This window comes from Chelmon rostratus, chromosome 23, assembly GCF_017976325.1.
Source record: "Chelmon rostratus isolate fCheRos1 chromosome 23, fCheRos1.pri, whole genome shotgun sequence".
In the NCBI taxonomy this organism is placed as follows: domain Eukaryota; kingdom Metazoa; phylum Chordata; class Actinopteri; order Chaetodontiformes; family Chaetodontidae; genus Chelmon; species Chelmon rostratus.
In genome coordinates this window covers 5,692,586-5,712,243 of record NC_055680.1, presented here as the reverse complement: position 1 = coordinate 5,712,243, position 19,658 = coordinate 5,692,586, and the positions used below count along the sequence as shown (strand labels likewise).

The following is a 19,658-nucleotide window of genomic DNA, read 5'->3' as shown; positions in this document are numbered from 1 at the left end:
AAAAGGAGTCACACAACAAACATCACAGGGAATGAACACACATGAACACAAGACACAATGGAGCTGGGGACAAGACTAAGACAACACAAGAAACTCTAACACAAAACGTGGCAGGACTAGCGACATTACAAGGAAACACTCACTGGGAACATGGCACGGACATGAACAAAGACAACACAAGGAAAAACACTTACTAAGGGGGCTATGGCTATGACTGGGACTGTGGCTGTGGCTAAGGCTGTGGCAGACGGCAAGGGGGCAAGACAACAAGCTAGCACAGACAATGACCTGACAAGGACAGGGGGGAAGACACGGACTTAAATACACAAGGAAGAAACACTAATGACACACAGGTGAAACACATCAGACAATCACATGGGAGGGAAAACACGGGAAGTAAAGCAACACAAAGACACATCGCATGAACCTTCAAAATAAAACAGGATGTAACAAAAACCAGGCAAGGACAACACACAATGGGAAACTTAACAAAAAACCGACGTGCATGGCACGGGTCATGACAAGTATAATATTTTGCTCTTGGACTTTGTTGGCATATGACATATTCAGAAATTCGAGCTTTGGAGGATCCAGTCCCTATCTGAGGTTTAAGAGGAGACAAATCTTCTGCCCTCTCTCTTTCCTACGCAGTATTTTTAGTGGCTAGGAAACAACAAATTGAGCATTACTGCCACATCGATGCCATCTGATCTTTTGCACCTGTGATGACTTATTGTTTGTGATACCATCCATCTCAAATAACTTCACCCGCCATCCCATTTGGCTACTTTGAACACTATGTACAAATGAATTCATCTGAAGCCTACAAGAGCATTCATATACTGTTCAACAAATTGCCTTCAAGACATTCTCTCCTTACGTATTAAAAAATCCTCGCAACATCTAAATGTTGAATGTTGTTTTTCCTAAAAAGGCTGAAAAGAGAAGAGAGGGAATAATGGTTGGCAGGTACATTCTTTCATGAACTACCTGTGTGTATATATGCACCAGTGGATGAGAAGGAGGGAAGCAGTGGTTGTTGATCTCCTAGGTCTCCCAGGCCAGGTCTTAGGTCTTCAGTTATACCTGCAGGTATCCAGCATTGGCAGTCGCCCCTGTGGCCACTGCAGTCTTTCATCAGCTCACCTTGCTCTGAGGGATTAAAGTGGACCAGACCGAAAACAGGGACGAAAGGTTGCAAAATGGAAACACAGAGAGACAGACAGACATGAAGGTGCCAACAGAACATAGCTGCAATGCTTATAATTCATTTGGATGTTCCAAAGAAATGGCATTGCAATTCTGTAACAGGATATATTTCATACATTCCAAGTAGTAAGCTCATCAATACCAGTGCACAATGATCACACATAGGGGTCTTCTTTCAAGGTAATTGGCTGCCTCCACTAAAACAGTGCTAGCTCACAATCGAACAGAATCGAATGGAAAATGAAGCACATATCAAAGCAAAAATATTAAAGTAAATGAGTTGGAACATTCCAGTAAGGCAGTGTACATGCACTATATGCCACTTGCAGCTCAAACTCCGCCTCCAAGTTTCACTAAGGCAGAGTAGTGTGAGCCGATAGTGAAACATGTGAAACAGGCAGCATGCAGAACAGTGATATATGCAATGCATCCACCCTCTCACACGCAGACACATACTCAGACATGTGATGCTTCGAGAAAAATGGACAGGCGGATGGACAGAAGACGAGTGAGAAGGGAGATGAAGAGAAATTGGCATGAAGACGGGGGTAATGGCCAGATTTTAAGATGAGGGTGATAAAGAGGTGCGGATTAATGGAAGGAAAAAGTGACTGGCTGTGGTTGCAGAGGTCACTGAGTGAATATTTTGGAGGGATGGGGGAGAACTGACTGAAGAGACTGAAGATGAGATTGCCTGGATCTAGCCTCATGAATTTTTCTGAGTACATTTTCGCACACACTTGTGCTTCAACCTCATTTTAACTTTGTCATTTTTGTGTCTGGGGATTTGCGCGCTCTCTTAAATTCGCCCGATTTGATCAAACCGGTCATGATTTTAACCTCTATTCACATTCAGTCACAGCAGAAAATAGTTGTTTGGCTTGAATGTGTGTAACAAAAACACATGCTAAAGGGGACAAGCACAAGGGACATATAAATATTTGATGTCAACAGCAGAGGTAGAGGGACTATATTTTACTCAAATAGAAACACTGTAAGTGCAGAAAGTAGCTTGTACAAATGAACAGAAATTTTACTGAGTACATTGTTGCACTCAGGTGCTGTACTGTTATCCTGAAATTTCCCTGTACAGTACTAACAGGATAAGAAGACAATGTGGAAATAGTTTAAAAGAGCAAAAGAGGAGGCGGACAGAGATACTTGATGCAGTGAAGATGTGTTCAGAGGGGTTGTTAAACCAGAAAAAAAAACCATCCAGTATGCTGTTGCCATATAGGTTGCTTACAGTGACATTTGAAAAACCAGCTGAATTAAATTGAACATTCACACTCGCTGGCTCACTGCGAAAAGGTCACAGAAAGAATCTGTTAAATACAAAGAAAACAAAATATAGAAAGAATGATACGTTAACGTGAAAAGCAGAGGTAAGGGTGCTCTGGGGAGCGATGAAAAGGAACAAGAGCAGCAGCGTGGCCACTGGAAAAGGGATTACAGTGAATGATTGGTCAAATATGTGTTCTACACATTCCATAATGCTGCCTATACTTGGCAATTATTCAATTTTCTCCTGTTTTTTGCTTGTTTGTCTTCTTGTCGTTTTCCCATTAAAAATCCTCCCAAACAAAACACATTTTGGGGAATGGTTGTGTAAAGGCATTGGTATAACAAAAACAAACAGCCATTTGTTTTTTTGGATCCCATTCAAAGGTTAATAAAAGTCATGCAAGAATGCTAACGGATCCCCAAGAGATTCTATGGTATTAGCAGTTAAGAGTTAGGTTTTTATATTCAGACCATTCGGATCACCATATGAAGACAGAGGTTTTTTATGATTGTGGGCTTGTTTCAACAGCAGAGTAAAATTGAGTTTGGGGTCTGGAGAAAACTGTCTTGATGTGTTGATCGTAATTTTAATAAAAACATATTTGCATGCTGGTTTCAAGCTCCCAATCCTTTACTGCAATGTTCCGTTTTGATTTGCATGATGAAGACCTTGTTGATTAAAACGCTACAAACAAGCATTGGGAGCTTGCAACCAGTGAGCAAATTCATTTTTCCATTCGTGCTTTCGGCCTGCTTTTATCCAACACCCAGCCAGATGAGCCCAGATCTGCATGCTGTTAAATTGTCGTGGAAAATGTGGGGGGGAAAGCTCTTAAGCAAAAAATGTGTTCCAAGTAATTTTCTAACCAAGAAGCCCTTTAGAGTCTGAGATGGTGTTGTGGGCGCAGACAAACAGACACACCTACACCCATACTGATTTTATCTATCACACAGAACCACCTCCCCCATCAGTATTAATACTAACCTCCACGGGATCAATGCTTTCAGCCTTGGGGCAGGCTACTCGAACAAGCCTGCTTCCTTTTTTCTACATGAAAAAAAACAAAAAAAACAAAGTCAAATCCAAACTCCGGCTCCTATCTCCAACAACATCATTGATTTCTGTGACATAAAGATTCATCAGGTTCTTTCTTCTCAAAGCCAATATTGTTCTATCAAGGCAAGGCTGTCCAGGACGCTGAACAACAAGTTGAGTTAATATGTTATGATGTGTGCTATTGCTTGTCTCGTTAATGCAGGTTACAGTCAAACAACATGCATAAGGCATGACTCATGTGTCAGTTCTGATTTATCCCCCCACAGCGGCCTAGACATGAGTGCTTCTGTGATCTATAATGCCAGCTCACTTTGTATCACTGTGTGGGTGACGGTCTGTTTGCTTACAAGATATTTTTTTATATGAATCCAAGCATTGTGTGCAAGTATTTGTCTGTGTGTGTTCTGAGCTGTTTGACAAGGAAAAATGGCTATTTCCCTATCCTATCATGCTGTATACAAGGTGTAGCCCTGCCTGCATGGGATTCTCAATGTGACTCAGACCTTGGAACTGCAACAAAGCTAGGGCATCACACAGGGAAGATGGATGACTTTGTTCAGCCCAAAAATATGAAATTCTTCCCTTTGTATATGTGTACGAGTTTGTGTCTGAGAAAGAATAATATTGGTAGAACTCCCCCGTCTGAAGTAAATGTCAGAGCAAGATAAATAAAGATCTCTCCACATGCCGTTATTGCCTATTGTTATTTTGCATTCCTTATGCAAAACTTTCCTGCTGCGGGGACTATGTGTATGATAATGTGTCAGCATGTCCTGGCATCATATCTACTCTCCACTGTGCAACACTGCACATGTTGTGTAAGCTTCTCTATGGGCCCGTTCACACATAAACAGTCTATCCCTGAAATGTTCAGAACACTTCCTCTATGGGGTGAACAGGAGTGTGAATGGAGGCAGGGATCGATATTGAGGGGAAAACTGTACCACCCATTTCCCACCTCAAGACCGAGTAACATTGTAGAGAAAATGGCAGTTCGGCTGTGTTGTGAATGAAAGATGCTCGACGGTGAGCGAACCAATAACAAGACCCCACTGACGATGTAGCGAACATTGGTTTCCCAAAAAGTTATTGACTATCAAATGCATCACAAGAACACTGGCACCGGACAAAAGCAGCTCCTCGTCCACAGTTCCTGAAATTAATAAGAAGAAACATTCTCCACCACCGTCATCTGCTCGACTGTCCCTTGCCCCATCTATTCCAACACTGCCATGGGAGGTGAAGAGGCGCAAGATGGAAATGTTCCTGAATGTAGCTGCATGTGTGAATAGTCAAAACCACTAGCGGTGCCTGAGAGGTTATCCCAGTAATTTACTGGGAATTATGTGTGAAAGAAGCTTATGTGTGTATGCCCTCTATCATGTCTGTCAATACAATCATCTGAAAAAACCTGGAACCAAATATTTTAATATTGTCCTGGACTCAAAAAGCTTACAGGAGGAGAGATGGTCCAAACCGATGCTTTTCATCCCCACTCATCTTGACATCTCCTGGATATTATGAAATGTCTCATTAAATTGTAGCCTTTTTTGGTGGAAAATGACATCTAATTATCAGTTAAATGAGACTCATTACATTACATTTGTATAATTTCCTTTCAAATGCAGGGCCTTGTGTCAAAGCTAATTAAGCTTTACAGCAATTCTAGGACACCTAGTAAGGTTTACTGTAACTCTGCTTCTCTTGACTGTTCCAGGATGAATAGATAGCGTGGCTTATTAAGGGTTACTGCTTAATGAACCAAGGTCTGTTGACAGTTCTGTCAATGTTAGGCCAAGGTCACATTATTCTTTTCTTCTTTCTCCAAATGCTATAACACTTTCATCAAAGTTAATATAGTGCAGCAACATGTTGGAAGGGAAACTGCTGCTTTGGAAAATGACTTTGTGACAAATAACAGAAAGGTAGAAGAAGCAATATTTCATGATGGGCAGACAAATCACTACTGACAACAATAAAGCATGTAATTTCAAGACAAAATAGTAGAGGTGGGCAGATGAAAAGAGTGATTGTGAAACATACGGTGTGTTTCTTGAGTTTCTGTTCAGTCGGCTTTGTAGCAGCTACTACAGCAACACATGTAAAATGCTGTTTCTGCACATTAGCACAATGTGAACATATTTGTATGACTCTCCCAGCCCAGCTGGAGAAGGAGTTACCTTTGTCTGGGCCTAGGGGACTCTCTGTTCCGGTCAGGACCCTGAAGACATGCAGTCCACTTGCTCACCCCTGGCTCCTGGAGCTTAGACACACAGAGAGGGAAAGGAGAGAGGGCCAACTCATTAGATACAGCCACAGACTTAGTTTGCTAAACCTCTTACAGTCGTCTTGGAGTGGCAGAGAAAGGACACGCAATCCTTAATGACACCAGGAAAATGTATTATCGGCATTATCTTGAGTTTTTTTGGACTGCAGTCCAAGCAGCTGGTAAAACCTTTGCTGTTGACATACATCTGTGGCACTGCTATACTAAGTCATTCCTCAAAACAGTCAGATTGTTCAATGGAGTGTAATCATTATATCCAGAAAATACACACAGACACACACACAGAACAGTGTTTGCTGTAAAAGTTTTGCAGGCAGCAGGGCAAGAAGGAATTTCAGAGTGAGAACAACACTGCTGAGCACACTGTTTAGAAACAATTCTGCTGGTGAGCCCCTAGGTGGTCCTCAAGCTCCAACTCCCCTGGAATAACAACAGGAAAAATTCCCATGTTGCAACCAATAAAATCACATGCAAACAATGTGCAATGTGCACTGCTTCAGACAATGCCTAGACATGCAGAGACATCTCAGTGAGAGCAGAGCAAGGCTTGAGACTAACAGCATCTCAATATCCCAGCAATAATAGAAAATGTGTTGGATGAACAGAGATCTTCCTCAGGACGCCTCTGGGATGAAAGGGATTTTTGTGTGTATGCATGTAAGTATGTATAAATTTATGTATGCATATATGGATGTAAATTGCTTGTGACAAACTGAACGAAGCGTTGATTACAATGGAGAGCATCTTCTCATGCTGTTACTATAGTTACTATCACATATTTTGCGCTTGATTGCATGATGTTTTAGTTTGCAGTGATGTTGCTAGGTACTCCTCCAGCATCTCTGATGCATTCAAATCTGAAAGAAATTTCACTCACGATTCGTGTGGGATGGACCCTATTTTATATATACATACACACACACACACACACACACACACACACACACATATATATATATATATATATACATACACACACACACACACACACACACACACATTGTGAATAACAAATCTGTGTTGAAATCAGCAGGAGAGCTAGTTAGCTGTCCTGCAGTGTTTTTGGCTAATGGAGCTAATAGAATTAATGGAGCTAACAGCTTATGGAGTTAAACACACAGCAGGACAGGGTATCCTTCTGGAGAATCATGAAGAGTTAAACATGGAACTACAGTTTAATGTGACAACACAAGTCTATAGTAAATAAATGTACTGAAGTGCTTCAGCTGAGTACAGTTTGGATGTAGAAGTATTTTGAATTTGGAGTTAACGTTACCGACACTTAACATCTGTTGGTCTGTTTACATTTTACCAACAAAGCTGAAGGAAAGCAAGATGAATAGAAAAGAACAGAAAGCCACACAGGTGAGGAAGAAACTGCTCTATTCAACATACCACCCACATCGAAAATGAATGCCTTACATCACTAAGCTGTGCTGTTTATAAATGTTCGGTAATAAGAAATTTACTTTGACACAAGCCCTTGAAAAAGTGCTCAACAAATTTTAATTCCCCATGTTCAGAAACACGATTTAAAAGATTATAGATAATATACAATGAAACATAAAACCCTTATCATCGCACAAGGTATTTATTTGGTCAATTTAGCATATTCGGCATCCATTGTAGTGAGAAGGACATTGCATGTCACCCAGTAATTGGACAAATATTCATCAACTGGACCTACTGTAAGAGTGTGTGTTCTATATGAGGAAGTGAGGAGAGGATTTTGGGGAGCATGAAGTATTCCACCAAGTTTGTCAGCAATGCAATGTTTTCTTCCACCCCTCAAAGTCCTCGTTCCCATTCTTCCAACATCCCTTCCTCTCCATTTCCCAGTCCGTCACTCCTTTCCTCCCTGCCTCTCTCTGCAGCTCTGCAGATCAGAGGGAAACTCATTACACAGGGATATCATGGCTCTCACGTCTCCGATACAGAGCGAGTGCCTCATATCCTCTGTCTCGCTCTCTGGTTTGAATTACTGTAGACAGGCCTTATCCAGACAACATCAAGCCAACATTCCATCCAACACTTTCCTATTCAAATTGTGGGAGCAGAGAGCATGTTCCCACCGAGATTCAACATGATATTGTCTCTCCACAACTCTTCCTGTACACATTTGTCTCTATACAGTATGTACCACCCCCCGCCCCCCCTTCTCTCTCTCTCACTTGCTGTCTACACTGCTGGACCTAATTCCTGAGGAGAGTAATTTTGCTCTGACTCAAAATTCCAGATCCAAGCGCCAATCTCCAGATTTTATGGCTTTCATGGGGATAAGGCACGGCGTGCAGAATAAGCCTGCAAGAGGAATTTTGTTGGTAAGGAAGGAGGGTGACTATTCTGAGCCAGTTTAGATCTCTTTTGCAGATTCCCTCTGTGTCTCTCACGCTCTCTGTCTGTGTACCTAGAAATGCAGAGACACACTGCCAGGCTTTTGACTTTGGGCTCCACAGATCTTGACATTGGCTTGATGTCGGCCTGATCTTAAATCCTCGGAGGGGAGCGCAGTGGCAATCCCTGCCAATGAGCATTAAGTTTTCATTAGGCATGCTCAACCTGCCGCGGCTCCAGCTGCCCCCTGGCAACTCATCCCAAGGCTTTTATTATTGTTTTTGAACTGTAGGCCAACAGCAACCCATGTACGGAAGCTCCAGTGTGTATGTGCATGCATGTACTGTATCTATAAGTGTTTATGTGTCTGTCATCTCTAATAAATTTTCCATTCTAACGATTAATGCCTTTTGCTCCCTGATGAACCATTAAATGAGTGCAGATGAAAAGACATGCATAGTCACATGCATACACTTGAGCACACATGCTTGAACTGACACACATACATGTGCTGTACACGCACATTTTCCCCTCTGGTGATAACTGAGTGCTGTGCTAAAAGTCAGCACAGCATCCATCTTTCCATTTTATGACCTTTGTGGCATCAGACACCAGATTCCCCTCAAACAGCCTATGCATCAGGACCTGGACTGCAGCCATTCCGCCGCCACTGCTGCTCTGCTGCATTCATTTCCTACGTAGGCTAGAAAACGCAGATGACAGAGTGATGACAGCTAAGCAGCCAGAAAAACACAGGAGACTGTGGGTGAGTAAGTGTATGAATGAAAGAGGTAATCAGAAAGAATGATATGAGGAAAAGACCACAATAAGAGCAGAGCAAGAATGTAAATACAGGTGGGGATGCTAGAAATATCATGCGAAATCGAGCAATGGAGGCAAAAGTAAAGGGAATGTGTAATGCCACAGAATCACTGTTCTGTTACTACAGTGTTACAGTTATAGCTGTGCACAGACACAGCACAGCAAGGTCAGAGAGGTTGTACACATTGCACAGTTCAATGCATGATGACTTGACCTAAATTCATCCGCTCTTGTACATCGTTCACTTTACAATCTGCCGGGACTGAATCTGGTTTCTACATGGCCATTTTACAGCACCTGCAGACCAAATTACTAGATGATAAATGCTTAATGTAATATGCGTAATGTATAATTCAGTGTGATCTTCATCAAACGAGCTTTCCCTGTATAAAACACTTGGCTCCCATTTTATAATGCCATTGTTTTTGTTTAGCACATTGAAACCAATATCCCTCATTAGGCCCACGTCTTCACACTAAACTAGACTTAATCAAGTTGTCCCACTTGTTTATTGAACACAAGCACAAACAGACGCTGCCTCACACACAGATTTGTTTTGCTATTCTTAAGAGGGCCGCTGTAAATTTCCACCAACCTCCAGACTTCATCTGAACCTTATTCTTTGTGGCGAATATGGGAAAACAATTCTCTGAGAAATTCTTGTTAGCATTTATGTATTCATGGTAAGCTAACTATGACTGACAACTGTTTTCAATGACCACCTTCTTCACACTCATGTATCAGCACACATCAGCATCTTCCCCTGACAGCTGTTGATTACAACCTCAGCTTTCAGCCGATACACACTTTGAGATTCCATCAACAAACAGAATTTCTGACCTCTTAAGCAGAACATCGTATGGTATGAATTAGATCTTAGGCGCTCTGCTAAACCTACTGCATAGGCAAAATTTTCCCTCAGTCTAAACACCAAAGATACTAAAAAAATAGTTTAAATACAGACAATATTACTGTACACATGCTGATATTAGCTAGTAGTGAACTGCATCTCTCTCTCACATGCACAAACACACACACATACACATACACATACACACGTACACAGATGTGCATTAAGCAAATATTAGAGATTTTATGTCACTGTGTATTATTGGAACAGGCGAGATGATCTCATAACGTAAACTGCTGAGACAGCAAGGGTGGGTACACGTGTCACTTCATTTTGCTAAACTACCATTTACGGTCTTACCAACTGAGAGAATAAAAACAGTTTCATGGGAAATGTCTGACAGGCTAGGAATTCTAACAAACAATCATTTTCTCATTGTATGAACAAACCTATTGGACAAATGTCTCAAAGGCTATCACTGTTTCATTTATGGAGAAAACCCTCCCAGCATTAGCTGTGTTTGTGCATCCACTTGACCTTAGACTGGGTCCCTTCTTGGGTTATGCACATTCGCGGCATGCCTGGCTGGCTAGATTTGTGCTGGCTCACTTACAGACACACACATACGGAAATGTACTTCCACTTGCTACAAGAAGGTCTAATTTTCAGATGAGTGTGTACAGAGCTTAGAAAAGTCCCAGCTCTGTATATATATATATATATATATATGAGCTCTCTGCATTGCATTGTGCTGTCAAGCAATACTATCATCTTCACATGATGAGGTTGTTAGTGAAAATGTAAGTGAAGTTTGCTTTTTTCCACTGTTTACTCAGGGATCTTCATCCGCTCTCCTGCTCTCCAATCTTCCTTGTTTTGGCCAAATCCTCTGTTTCTGAAATGTTTGTGATTTTAGCAGGCATGTGGTGGAGTGTTATGAAGTGATATACATCTTTTCTGTAAGAATGTATTGTAGTTAAACACATGCTGCAGCTAAAGTATGTTTGATGATGCTGATCTGTAACATTATTTTTTATGAAAGCCGCCTATGAGGCACCGCAACCAGAACTTTGTGTGCATGAATGCATTAATGCTTGTACGAAGCTTGTGATAACGCTATTGATGCTCCTGATTATGATGCCTAAAAACATCAGAGCATTCAATATCACAGATACTCCAAGGACTGGTATTATACCCTTGAAGCATTTCACTTCCTAGTATGTTGTGTTCATGTTCAGTTCAGTGTCTGGTGTGTATGTGTCAGACCTGTTACTGGTAGCAGGGTTCTCTCTCTGACCTGCCTGAGGATGCTCTATGCTGTATGTCTCAGACATGAAGCGAGGCTTCTGGAACGCCTGCAGGAAAAGGAAAGGACAAGGGAGCGGGTCAAAGAATGAGGGACACGGCTAAGACCGTAAACAGCAACTGCTCTAGCTCTACAAACAAAGCATGTTCACAGGAATATGCTTTCATCAAACTGTTGCCTGTGACATTTAAGTAAATATGAAGAAGCCACAAAGCCAATGAAAAGCAGGTGCTTCAGAACAAACACTGCCTGGCTTCGTTTTGAGCAGAACACAGTGCTTTCAAGTTGAAAGTAGTTTATTGTTTTAGGAGGGCACACTCCAACTTTGATTTGTAGCCAACACCTGATTGGGCCTGACCCAATGCCAAGGGTGCAAGCACGACTGGAGTCCATCTTAGTTTAAATGCCTCAGGCTTGATCTAGTTGGGATTCATGTTATTCTTTCTTCCCTAAATAGCACATGAAACAACGCCTTGCAATAACACTGTCAATCTGCCTCCCTGCCATCCCAGCACTGTGTGACATTGAAAAGTCTATCAGCTTGCTGTGGGTTAACATGCATGTAACACAGCTAAATGCATGCAGATTGTGAGGAAGAAACCAAGACCATGAACGTTTACTTTGTCCTAACGAGAGGGGATGTCTGTGAATCACATAGCAACATTTAAACTACTGTAAATACTGACAAAATATGAGTGTGTTTCAGTGACAGTGTGAAAGGCTGTACCCATCAAATCTTCAGAGTGTTACATTTTGACTGTATTGTCAGCAGATGAATGATGAGGGAATAAGGGTATGTATATAAGGTTAAATGCAATCACAACCATGACACCCAGACTAAAAATAGTAAAAGTAACAGTTAAAAAGATAGGCGTAGTTGTTACTCTAATGAAGCCACTGTGTGGGAGGAGTATCTGGAGGGCAGACACACAGATTCTGTCTTCTGCACAGTAGCTGTTAAAATAGAAGCATCTACACAGAGTCTGTTGAATTAAAATTGTTCTTCGAAAAAAATAAAGACACAAACAAAACAAAACTAAATTAGTTGTGGCACAAATAAATATCCCATCATCAGAGTAAAATCAGCTAAGCAGCTAATGTCACTACAAACTTTCAGAGTAAAAAAAAAAAAAAGACATGTTGAGGACGTGCTGTTTGTCGAAACATTAATTTCTGTGCCTCTATCTACAAACATGTGCTCCAGATCTTATCTCACTGTCTAGTCTAGTCTCAGGGATCGGTTCTGATCTCTAGGTCGACTGATGCACTGAGATCCCCTTACAGTTATCGCTGTGTCATCACATGTCGTTTGCTCTCATGTTAGTGTTATGTAATCATGTTAAACTGTCAGTTTTTGAAAGTGATTACAGGAAATAATATTAGACGAGTAAATGCATAAAACACCACCCACTATGTACATCATCACCTTCAGAAAAAAATAAGTAATATCATCCCATAAAAATACTATCTGAGAGAGGATCAGTACCTGGGGCTTTATTTCGTAATCATGAGAGGGTAGTTTTGAGTTACTCCCTCAACAGCAGATCGCAAAAACGTATAGTATATTCAAGATTCACACACACAGCAGCATACTTACTGTATATCATCTATTTTATTGTTCACAGGAGACTGTTGCAAGGCTGTATTGCAGTACTGTCTCATATTTCAACCTTAATAGAAGAATATCTTATTCCAACGAGAATATATGAGTAAAATGAAGGGCAACGCAATCATATCTGAGTACAATTAAAGCTCCCTTACTGTTGTTCATGCTTGTTCTTCGTGTACCCGGATGGAGATAATAATGTTAAAGAGTGTATGAGCTCTCACTGTTTTTTTACTCGTGTACATTTGTATGTGTGTTCCCAGAGGCAAGGCGGCACAGCTGTGTTTAATAGTGACCGAGCCACCAAGGCCACAGCTGGACTGGAGCCACGGATACAGAACTCGGTCAGGGGGAGGTCTGGTCTGGCCTGGATCAATCTGGTTTGTCGGGGCAGGCGCAAGGTTTCAAACCCAAAACAGCCCTATGATGGTGCAGACCGGCTCACAAAGAGCTGGGCAACTTGGCCTTACTTGGCCTTCATTGGTTCTTTGAACAGTGGACTATCAGTGCATTGAACTCACTGAATAATGACTGAACCAAAAGCACATTCAGCTACTATGTGTGAGGAAAGGCATTTTCTTCCTTCCAGTGTTTCCAAGTATGGAGATTTGACTTTTATGTTCCTTTCAGGTTGATAGTTCCTGTTCAAAAACATTTATTGTCTGCTGGCATAAAAAGACTCCTTATTGACTGTATTATACTGACCTATCTCTGACTGTTTGTTTGGCATCCCACAGTCTGCATATATGTGTGTGAATGAGAGACAAGGAGAAGAGAGGGAAGCAAATGGGTGAGAGACAGAGTGCATGTGCATCCACTAGTTTTTACTTTTGGGCATCGGTCCATCCTGATTTTTTCCAGTTTTGGTTCAAGTGCATGTTTCTGTGCTACAGTTTATTTTATTTCTTATTTTCTGTTAGATTTAATTTCTTATTTGGGTATGGAGGGGTAGAAGTTTTCCGTTTCAATAAAGATAAAACAATGGACAGTGCTCAACAAAAAACTTAAAGGTACAGGAATCCCAAAATTGTGTTGTGTAAATTGTCTTAGCAGTTAAAGCACTTCCCTGTTATTCCATTTATCTTTTATTTTGTAATACTCATTTCCTGGTTCACATACTAGGTTTTGAACAGTTTTAATGGTTTTGTCACAGACAGAAAATAGCCAAAGTATGAATTGGAGGCCTATCCTGGGTTGCATCTTTGATATATGACTGACAGGTAATCAGTGAAATTAGCTTGTTTGATTTGAGAGAAGGCGACTTGCTGGCTTCTAGGTAGTGTTGAGCACTGTAAAGACTATTACAGGGAAACATGTTGATATGAATGGATTTTCACTATACAAATCACCAAAGAAGTCATTCAAAGTGAGGAGGGAAAACAAAACTTATATGTAGCATGCATTTCAGAACTGGGAACAAAACAAACTGGGATGGTAAAAAACGTTTAGTGTGGGACAAAGCATGGCAGCTCAATTGTTGGAACTGAGCTGATACCATATTTGTCACCCAAATATATTTCACTAGCTGTGGCTTTGTGCAGACATGTAAAGTTACAGGAAATAGCTTGTTGGCACCATGCACTCGCTGCTGACCTGTTGATTAGATCCAACACTGCCTTCAGCCTACCTGACCTCTGAAGCAGTGAGGACACAAACAGAGGTCTTATCACACAACTGTTGTAATGCTGGTATAAACAACTGGGTAAGTACATGAGAAAGGATCGGATTACTGTGTAGGCCTCACCTTCATGGTTCTCTCATCATCGAAGCAATGTCCAATGGCCCTTGCTCAGGGAGCCTGGCCTCCTGTCTGGGATCATGAGAAGGTCTTGTCGTCTGGTGCAGCTGTATATTAACAATACAGTACACTTCCACCACTTTTGCTTCTGTGGTGTGTTTGATGGAAGAAGAATTTTAAAAGGACCTGAATAAGAGGATGAGAGAGTCTGAGTGAGTGTTGAGGATGAAAATACAGAGAGAAAAAGAGCAAGACAATGGAAAAAAAAGAGTCTTTACTCAGGAGAGTGGTGTTTATATCTATGGGTGAATACATAAAGTTGGTTGAGCGTGAGAAAGAAGCTCGCAGTGAATGCAGCACACACTGGGAAGCTGAGACAGACCTCGGGGCTCTCAGAAAGCTCAGAAATCAACCGAGGGTGGATAATCTACACACCAAGACTATTGTGGGAAAAGTGCCTTTGCTCTCTGTGTATAAAAGTGATAGAATGGGCAGTTCTCTATGGTCCATTTAGGGGAAGGAAAATTGACTGGTGTATGTGGGCCATAGCAAACTACAGACAATAGGTACTCTACAATTTATAGTTAGGCAACTGTAAATACTGCATAGGAACAGGGTTGAAATGATGCAAGTACAAAAACCTTTTACTAATGCACAAAACCTCCATACATGCACAGAAAAAAAAGACACATAATGATTAGCCGAGTAGAGGAAGTGATTAAATAGATCAAAAGCACACATTTAAAACAGGAATGCACGCACACACACACACACACACACTCTCACTCACACGAATATGCAAAGAAGCGGAAGGGGTGTATTGATTTGACTAATTTCAATGTGCTGAGTCGCTATGAAACACCTGCCCCAGACACAAGCGCAGCTGTTTGTCTTGGCAACAACATTGCAACCCTGCAACCCCCCATGACCCCAATCCATCATCCACATTGCACAAACACACACACAGACACACACACATACATACATACACATGCTGCCAGCGGACCCCTTTTCCCAAGACCTTTTGGGATGTGTCAGAAGAGCGGGGTGAGGGACAGTGTGAGCTCGAGTCTCTGGAGGGTTGGGTCTTCACCTTCATGACTTTTAGTCTGGAAATGCACACATACATACAGAGATATTCAGACACCGAATAAATATGCATACATACACACATACTGTAAGTACTGAAACATAAGGGAAATACAGACATGAATATATATACACACCAGCACATACATTACATCCACACACATGCATGCCACACAGGCAGCACATCCATCTTTGATCATGTTATTCAGATAAGATAATGACCTGCTGACCTTTTTGGGTCTGAATGACAATGAAGGGGTGTTCCTGTCATGCGTCACTGGGAGAGCAAAGGCCCCAACACAGATAAATCACACACACACACACTGTAGCACTGCACGCTCATTTATCTGGAAGACACATACTAACTATGCATTTAATGTCAAATTTATGGATGCACACATCCACATGGACACGCTGCCTAGACACAACTCTAATTTGATGCACTTTGGTTTCTAGCAATGGACAGCAGCCATTAGTCCATATGGAGGAGCTCTAGACTGAAACATTTCAGTGCTGTGTGCTTGTGTGCTTCATGAATATACATGTGCTGTACAGTGCCATTTTTCTTTTACTATTTATGAGTCATTTTTTAGTTTGATACTTATGTTTTCCTTTTTGAATTTCAAGACACATTGTTTTTTTTAACTATAAAAAAGCGTATTCAGGTTTCCTGTTTTTTAGCCTTTTAGAACTGACTGTACTGCATAATTTGTATCTCCATTTTGAGAACATGTTGACAAATTTAGACTCTGCAGCATACATGACAAATGGCTGACTATCAATGACAACAATTAGTTTGAACAAAGAAACTATCTAGGGCCAATTTATCCACACACAATGATGCCTTTATGCAAACAAAATGATAATGGACAATACTGATGTGGCCGGATACTGGTGGGTGGGATGTTTTGCATACATGTGCATGTGTGAAAGGAAGGAAGCTGATTCCTGTCCTGTCTGACAACTGTATACAGCAACCCATTATTACTTGAAAAATGACAAAAAGATGACAAAACACCCTTGTCTGGATTTGTGTGTGTGTGTGTGGGAACTAGCATAACAGAGGAGATATTTTATCCTGGCTCACAGGGCAAGGCACTGACACAGAGGGAAGAAACAAGATAGATTCTCAGCCACGCCACATTTATCTCCATTACTTCCAGCAACACCAGGCATCTAAATTCTACTGATGACAGCCCAGGGATTTTATACCAGTTATCAGCATGATCCTCTCATATCAAATGTTTAACGCTCTCGTTGCTCAAAATTGGTTATTTTTTCAACAGAATAAACAGAAAGGAGAAGATAGTCCTCCAACCTGCTCTTTAGAAAATGCAAGCCTTATTTACTCCTAATTTGGTCGTGATGCGTGATCGAGGTCCTTGACATCCCTCCCATTTGTGCCTGGCATGCTCAATGACCGAACACCTGAACACCTCGAAAATCCAGCACATAGCAAGACAGCGGTTTTGAACTAGGCCTCGCTAAATCCCACTGAAGCCAATCCTGCTTCATCTACAAGTGTGACCTTTTGAAGGACTACAACTATACCTTTGTGTTTGGAACACTCATCGATGTAAGATTACTCATCTTGCTTGCTTTCATTTTAAAGAAGAGAAACAAACACGTGAACAGCCCATTTGCATAACAACAACAATACAATAAATACAATTGCACAGTTTATTGTCATTGCAGAAACATTACAACTCAGCACTATTATGTTTCATTCTGGCTAATTGCACATTGCCCTTGGCCTACTGTGAGCTTATCGTTCTGTTTAACACTTTAAGATAGTAAGCTGTGTGTTTTTTTCATCTATCCTGCTATAATAAGACCAGCATGTTTTCCGGTAATGATGTTTGGTAGTTTAGCAAACTGAGTTTATCACGGCCATCTACTTTTAAAAGAAGAATCCTGACACATATGCCTAGATTCATAAACTTGTGTTGTTTCACACATCATATATTCATCAGACTCTAGGAACGAGATTCAGTCACCGTAGCTTTTAAATTAATTTAATTTAAAAATATTATTTTTAAAATCACACTTTATACCCAGGAGCAAATATTCTGGACCAAAGAAGAACAGGGGTTTATCTGCAGTTTTGGTTATTTTTTTCCAACGTTGATCAAAGACTAAACAGGACTTCTCTCCAGTATGTATAGTCTTTGTATTTTAGTGAAATACAAGCCATTGTGTTGAAAGCTATTGTGTAAATTACTTTATTTGTTAATGGTATATTCCTTATGTTTCAGGTCCAGTGTATGGGACTTATGGAAATCTACTGGCAGAAAATAATATCTATTGTGCATGCATTCTATAAGGTCACTGAGGACTGTATAAAATGTGAGCAGTTTTAAAAAGTATTATCAAAGCTGTTCTAAACTTTCTGTGCAGTTTTAATTTTATTTATTCTGAATGTCTGACCACAGATACAGTAGCACCCCAATGTTATAAGAGATTATCTTAAGACGACAGCTTCAGTTGTGGCAGCCTGTAAAGAAACCTGTATTCCCCTTTTTTAACTCCACTATCACAATTTCATTAGGATTGGCTCCTGCAGAAAAGTATTAGTGCCACATGTTGGTCTAAATGCTGCAGGTTTTAGACTGTTTTAATTGCTTTTGGCTAAGTTAAATAGTACCCAACACCATTGCTTTGATCCATTAAACTTGTATGAGCTCTGACAACTCTTACCAGTTTAATAATAGTCCTGACAACCACCAGGCCGAGAAGGTCACTGGGCCCCATATGTGAGGAAATGACAAAGAAATAGAAAACAGGGAAAAAATGTAATTGTCCTTTAAAGATAAACAGCACTACCTGTTGTAATCATTGTGCCAGGTGGTGTTTCAACGTCCAGGATGCCCGCGCCAACAAAGTTCAGAAGTTCAGAATCTGTAGGCAGCGGTGGAAGCTGTTCTGTATCTGCAGCAGGCAGTGGGTGATCTCTGGCCCCTGGCGCCCGCTGAAGCGCGGCAGGGGCCCTCAGCTGACCCTCCTCCCAATGGGCAAGCTGCTGCTGGCAGCAACATGGCAAAGATAAAATTACATCCCACGTGGCAAAGCTGTTATGGAGAGACAGGTTAAGATAAGGACACGTATGAAAAAGATGTTAGGCACCAACTCTGCTCTGCATGGCATAATGTAGTATAATCTATGTAAAATAGCTGCAGGTGGATCACAGAGATGGAACAGAAGGGAGAAAAGGCTGGGTAGAATAGATGTGAAAGGAATGAACACACAAGAGTATGTATGTCTTGTATGTACGAACGGATGGGATAAGAACTGAGAAAATATTGAGGACTAAATGTATTCAAGGTCACATCCCATGGATTTATAAAGGAGGACATCTGCATGCAAGGAAATCATCAGGCCAAGTCCAAAGGGAGGCTTGGTCAACAATAGTAGAGATAGTGGATAGACAGAATGGAAAAACAAAATGGGAAAAGGCAACCAAAGGTTAAGCTAAAATAAGTTAAATGTCATAGACACGCCAATTTGTGAGGGTGGTGGTGAATGGAGCTGTATCATAACCCTGCAATAAATCAAACCAAAGCATTCTTTTTGCACAGGTCAAATGGTCATTTACAAAGTCTGCAAACCAATGTATTGCATCTCTTTTTAAATGTAGGTCTTTACTTGTGAAATGCTTTGATATAGAGCATTCGCACGGTGATTTCAAAATTAAGAAAGTAAAATATAACATGATTTTTAGTTCATGCAGTTCAGCTGTACCAGTGAAGCGTTGCAGGATGGGAGACAGCACCACAGCAATGTCATGGATAACAAAAGGAGAGGAGGAGGACAATGCATTCCCACCGGAGAGATGACAGATAACAGCCATGGTTTGTATGACAAAAAGCTATAGGCATGGGTAAACTGTGGAGGAGATAAGAAAGACACATCAAGCATTCAGACAGTCTTTCAGATATATTCAGGAGTACGACAAGTGGCAGCAGCAGCATGAAGGCACGAGTTGAAGTGGATGGTATTCAATACATCTGACACCTTTTTCTGCAGCATGAACCTGCAGAGTTGACAACGTGGACTCCAATCCTATGTGCACAGGTGTG

The 19,658-nt window shown here is 41.1% G+C and overlaps 1 protein-coding gene across 1 annotated transcript in view; it reads right to left on the bottom strand.

The window, feature by feature from the left end:
* The window catches only part of dnah2 (dynein, axonemal, heavy chain 2), a 212,666-nt gene that overhangs the window by 172,070 nt on the left and 20,938 nt on the right, over nt 1-19,658 (bottom strand). Inside the window, exons 6-8 of the mRNA XM_041965689.1 lie at nt 15,483-15,602; nt 14,383-14,389; nt 11,110-11,198 (exon numbers count right to left, since the gene is read on the bottom strand). Coding sequence (XP_041821623.1) covers nt 11,110-11,198; nt 14,383-14,389; nt 15,483-15,602 — 216 coding nt within the window. The remainder of the gene's footprint in view (nt 1-11,109; nt 11,199-14,382; nt 14,390-15,482; nt 15,603-19,658) is intronic.